The 4,519-nt window shown below is 46.0% G+C and overlaps 3 protein-coding genes across 4 annotated transcripts in view; all 3 read left to right on the plus strand.

Moving 5' to 3' along the window:
* Positions 1 to 99: 99 nt before the first annotated feature.
* On the plus strand, positions 100 to 1,302 carry LOC112078887 (26S proteasome non-ATPase regulatory subunit 4). 2 transcript variants are annotated; one of them, XM_024144990.2, is made up of 4 exons: positions 100 to 228; positions 429 to 560; positions 647 to 711; positions 831 to 1,302. In XM_024144990.2, exons 1-4 carry the CDS (start codon positions 135 to 137, stop codon positions 1,005 to 1,007), a joined length of 468 nt encoding a protein of 155 aa, XP_024000758.2. In that variant the 5' UTR covers positions 100 to 134; the 3' UTR covers positions 1,008 to 1,302. The 2 variants fall into 2 exon arrangements, with proteins under 2 accessions (XP_024000758.2, XP_024000759.2); XM_024144991.2 differs by having other exon boundaries at positions 650 to 711.
* A 381-nt stretch (positions 1,303 to 1,683) lies between these two features.
* Positions 1,684 to 3,658, plus strand: LOC112078889 (zinc finger protein 687b-like). The gene is made up of 3 exons (XM_070442171.1): positions 1,684 to 1,832; positions 2,682 to 3,360; positions 3,560 to 3,658. The coding sequence occupies exons 2-3, from the start codon at positions 2,698 to 2,700 to the stop codon at positions 3,656 to 3,658; spliced, it is 762 nt and encodes a 253-aa protein (XP_070298272.1). The 5' UTR covers positions 1,684 to 1,832; positions 2,682 to 2,697.
* LOC112078888 (zinc finger protein 687b) overlaps positions 3,571 to 4,519 on the plus strand; it is a 7,045-nt gene continuing 6,096 nt past the window's right edge. Inside the window, exon 1 of the mRNA XM_024144992.2 lies at positions 3,571 to 3,814. Coding sequence (XP_024000760.2) covers positions 3,760 to 3,814 — 55 coding nt within the window. The 5' untranslated portion in view covers positions 3,571 to 3,759. The remainder of the gene's footprint in view (positions 3,815 to 4,519) is intronic.

Consider the following 4,519-nt stretch of genomic DNA (forward strand, 5'->3'; position numbering starts at 1 on the left):
CTCACTCTTGTTTTTACGCTTTCTAGTTCTCTCTCTCATTGCCTCTTTTTTGGATGATTATTATCGTATGCTACAATCTTCCTCCTTTGAACCTTTTCTGCACTTTGTGCCTTCTCCAGGCTCTGAGGGTATCTATGGAGGAGCAGAGACAGAGGCAGGAGGATGAGACTCGCAGGGCAGCAGTGGTGTCTGCTGCTGAGGCCGGGGTTCCCTCGCCTACCGCTGACGGTGAGACAAATACACAACTCTCCATCTACACCCTGTACACATAACTATAACCCTCCACCTACAAACTAATCACTCATCTATAACTGGCAACCAACCAATGCCCATACACCATTATCTCTCTCCCTTCTCTATACTTGGATCTTCCCTGGAGGGAGGCACTGCATATGGGGGACTAAACTGTTAACCTCCTCCTGTTCCAGAGTCAGACGAAGCTCTGCTGAAGATGTCAGTCCCCCAGGCTGACACGGCCACGCCCGCTATGCCCGACTTCAGCCGCATGACAGAGGACGAGCAGATTGCCTACGCCCTACAGATGTCCATGCAGGGTGGAGGTCAGTGACATACACCTGTTATAACCAGCCATAGCCAGTTATAACATGGCACAGTCAGTCTGTAACATCTGTCCTATCCTACCCAGCAGAGTTTGGTGCAGAGTCAATGGACATGGACACAGGAGCCCCTGTAGACTCAGAGGGTGCTAAGGTACGGCCAACTCTCACACACCACTGAGATGAAAGTGTACATGTGTAGCGGACATACCCGCTTTTTACACATGCTCAAAGGCTCTTGTTTTTCTAGCGTATGTTAATCTCTCTCTGCAGGATGAGGAGGACTATGATGTGATGCAGGACCCAGAGTTCCTCCAGAGTGTCCTGGAGAACCTACCGGGTGTCGACCCCAACAACGAGGCCATCCGGAATGCCATGGGCTCGCTGGCCTCACAGACAGGATCCAAACCTGACAGCAAGAAAGACAAAGATGATGAGAAGAAGAAATGAACATTTACACAGTAAACATAATAGATACCCTGGCGTTGACCTGTTGTCAATGGCTCCTTTAATATAATAGTTGTGCAAAATGTAACCTCAAATGACCTCTAGGTTTTTTTGTATCGCCATACTCAAACAGTTGAACAGGGCTTTCTTTATCTTTGTTGTGTCAAGGTTAATGATGCATGTTGCCTTTAGTACAAACTTCTTCTTTTTTTAAGTGGGACCTTATATCAACCCAAGCACATTCAGTAAGTGTACATTTATGTGCTGATAATAAATACATTTACATAATTCAAGAGAACACCTCGGCTGGTTGTTGTGGAATTTTGTGCCAATGTTGACATGCTGTACACATACTCCTTCCAAAGAGTGGATTGATGACTACACAACAGATGTGGTGGAATATGGACTTGMCTTTTAGTATAAAAATGTCAGATACACAGGGATAGTTTGCAATAAAATCAATGTTTAACTAGGTCTTTCTGAAAAGCCATGCTTTGTGAAACACAAGATGCATTGTATACATTTTGTACCTGCAACACCACAAATGCAACAAAAGCATGCCCTTGGCTTTGGASGACATTGTGCCATAAAGGTTATTTGATTGTACCACTGCCATTTTCAGGAAATGATAGCCAACACTCGCCAGAGCAAGAACATTACAATATAACACGTATGTACGTCAGGAGTGTGGAAAACAGCTGGCAAATTGCATACACATCGGCTTCCAAAGTCGACACGTTATGAACCTGGCAGGACCTATCTCCCCCGTCGTTTCTGGTGACGAACAACTCATGCGTCAAAAAGGAAAGTCGGGAACCGAAGAGCCAGGTAAACAAACCACATTTCCTTCACATTTAAAACTCCATTAAAACTAGATATACATTTCTGCTTGTCACATACCCGTATAAACCACTTATTCAAATGAATGTCCTTAAATAATTTCCAATTGTAAGGTTTAAATACCTGAAAAGCAGGCGTTAAAAGGCTTCCTTACGTTGACGACGACGACGACGTAGAAAATTCTAGCTAGCTAAGTAATGTTAGCTACGCTAGCTGGTCGGCGCAATGCTAGAAGGGAACGTRACTAGTTGGTGTATGTGTGCCGAGGTGGTTGACAGCTCAGTGTGGTAGCAAGCTACATAGCTAAATACACATTCTGTCTGATAACGATAAAATATCCACATTTTGTGTTCTCGCAAACTCAGCGAGAATAGCTAGCTAGCTAGTACAGKTGCACTGCATAAAGCATATGCAACAAGGGGGAAAAAACGCTGTCTGAAAACTAGGCCTAGCTATCGGTCTTGCTAGCTGCCTTTGGTGTACTAACTTGCTAACATTAGCTCAGTAGCCAGTTCACACGAGGGCAGTAGGGGAACTTGAACTTTAAAAAAAGTTTCTAACTTCCAAAAAGAGTGGTTGCTTCTAACTGCTAACTCATTCAACAAGTTTGCCAGGTTTGAGGCTTATTGGGTTCTAGTAATTTACTTRCATAGCTACCTGAAATATAGGCTATTCAACATTGCAATTCAACATTATGATGATGCACGTTCAAAACAGGAAGTCACATCTACGTTTGTCATGAATTATCAAGATTCATAGTATTCGGTCCTACCTCAGGCTTTGGTTGGGTTGGGGACAACAGTGTTTATTTCTCTCTCCTGTGTGTCCATTCTGCAGGTTTTGTAATCCGGGAATGGGGGACATGAAAACCCCAGATTTCGACGACTTGTTGGCAGCCTTCGACATTCCAGACATCGATGCCAAAGAGGCCATCCAGTCTGCGCCGGAAGAGGGTGGGGAGGGGTCAGGGAAGGTCGGGGGCAGCGTGTCGGGGGTCGGGGGTCCCTCGCCAAGACCTTCCAGCCCCACTGACTCCCCTCCCAACTCCCAAAGTGAGCCTCCAGTGGTCAGTGTGATTGTTAAGAACAGGGTGAGGCCTGACTCCTATGAAGAGACTGAGGGGTCAGATGAAGAGGATGGGGACAGCCCTGGGGGCAGTGGGACAGACCCTGAGGTGGAGACTGGGATGGGAGTCAAGGGGTGCCTGCTGAATTCACAACTGGCTCCTAGGATGCCTGGTCTGGTCTCCTCAGAACCTCTCCTCCAGAATGGGTTTGAGGGGTCCACAGTCACGCTGGAGCCCAGTGTGAGAGGCCAGGGGCTGGGCCAGGCGTTGGGCCATGCCAACGGGGAGCTCTGGTCAACCTGCTCCCCTCCTACTGCGAGTGAAGGAGGGGGCAGCATTGGAGGCGCAGGGGGGTCGGCCTGCACAACCAAACATACAGTTAATATTCTCAACAGACGGAAACCTCTCTCCTCTCATACCTCTGCTGGTCCTATAACCTCCATGAAATGTGTTTTACAGGGTCAGCCATAGTACTACGGCACCCTGGAGCAAATTAGGGTTAAGTGCCTTGCTCAAGGGCACATATTAATCCCCAAAGGGAAAATTTGATTGCGCCAGCCAATACATGCAAGACCAATGAATATGCATTGTATCTAGAGACATGTCATCGACATAGTATGATTCATGTTGTTCTTCCTTTGCGTCGCAGGGCTACCGCTGTCTGGAGTGTGGCGATGCGTTTTGCCCTGGAGCGCAGCCTGGCCCGCCACTACGACCGGCGGTCCCTGAGGATCGAGGTGACCTGTAACCACTGTGCCAAGCGGCTGGCATTCTTCAACAAGTGCAGCCTTCTGCTCCACGCCAGGGAACACAAGGAGAGGGGACTGGTCTGCAGTGTCCCACCTGGTCATGAGACCTGTCAGTGTAGAGCAGATGATAGGCCAACAGGACACCACTCCCATCGGTGAGAGAGACTGTGTGTATTACCTTCATATCTCACCTAGGACTGTATTACATACAGTGCATTTGGAAAGTATTCAGACCCCTTGACTTTTTCCCAATTTTTTTTTAGTTTACAGCCTTATTCTAAAATGGATTAAATTGTTTTTACGCCTCAATCTACACACAATACCCCATAATGACAAAGTAAAAATGTTTGCAAATGTATAAAAAGAAAAATAATGAAATATCACATTTACATAAGTATTCAGACCCTTTACTTTGCCGAAGCACCTTTGGCAGCGATTACATAATTATTTGCAATTATTTCTAAAAACCTTTTTTCACCTCGTCATTATGGGGTATTGTGTGTAGATTGATGAGGGGGGAAAATAATGCCTAATCAATTTTAGAATAAGGCTGTAACGTAACAAAATGTGGAAAAAGTCAAGTGGTCTGAATACTTTCTGAATGCACTGTAAAGCATCTCAGAGTAGCAGTGCTGATCTAGGATCAGATTTGACTTTGAGATCATGATGAATATTATATAACCGGGGGGACCTGATCCTAGATCAGCACTCCTACTCTGTGGACGCTTTATGAATACTAGTGCAGCGCTGTTTATCAGTACTTATCTACCCCACCTCTCTTTTCCTCTCACTCTCTTCACTCCCCTTCCCCTATATCCCCCATCTATCATCCCTTATCTATATTCCCCCATCTATCTCAA

This window comes from Salvelinus sp. IW2-2015, unplaced genomic scaffold (genome assembly GCF_002910315.2).
Source record: "Salvelinus sp. IW2-2015 unplaced genomic scaffold, ASM291031v2 Un_scaffold6438, whole genome shotgun sequence".
Classification (NCBI taxonomy): domain Eukaryota; kingdom Metazoa; phylum Chordata; class Actinopteri; order Salmoniformes; family Salmonidae; genus Salvelinus; species Salvelinus sp. IW2-2015.

What these genes read in the sequence shown, in the direction of transcription:
- LOC112078887 (XM_024144990.2), top strand. Translation starts at nt 135, where the DNA reads ATGGAGGAGCAGAGACAGAGGCAGGAGGATGAGACTCGCAGGGCAGCA. An exon ending in GATGTCCATGCAGGGTGGAG is followed by an intron (nt 561 to 646) that starts GTCAGTGACATA and finishes TATCCTACCCAG; the next exon opens with CAGAGTTTGGTGCAGAGTCA. An exon ending in TAGACTCAGAGGGTGCTAAG is followed by an intron (nt 712 to 830) that starts GTACGGCCAACT and finishes CTCTCTCTGCAG; the next exon opens with GATGAGGAGGACTATGATGT.
- LOC112078889 (XM_070442171.1), top strand. Translation starts at nt 2,698, where the DNA reads ATGGGGGACATGAAAACCCCAGATTTCGACGACTTGTTGGCAGCCTTC. An exon ending in CTATAACCTCCATGAAATGT is followed by an intron (nt 3,361 to 3,559) that starts GTTTTACAGGGT and finishes TTTGCGTCGCAG; the next exon opens with GGCTACCGCTGTCTGGAGTG.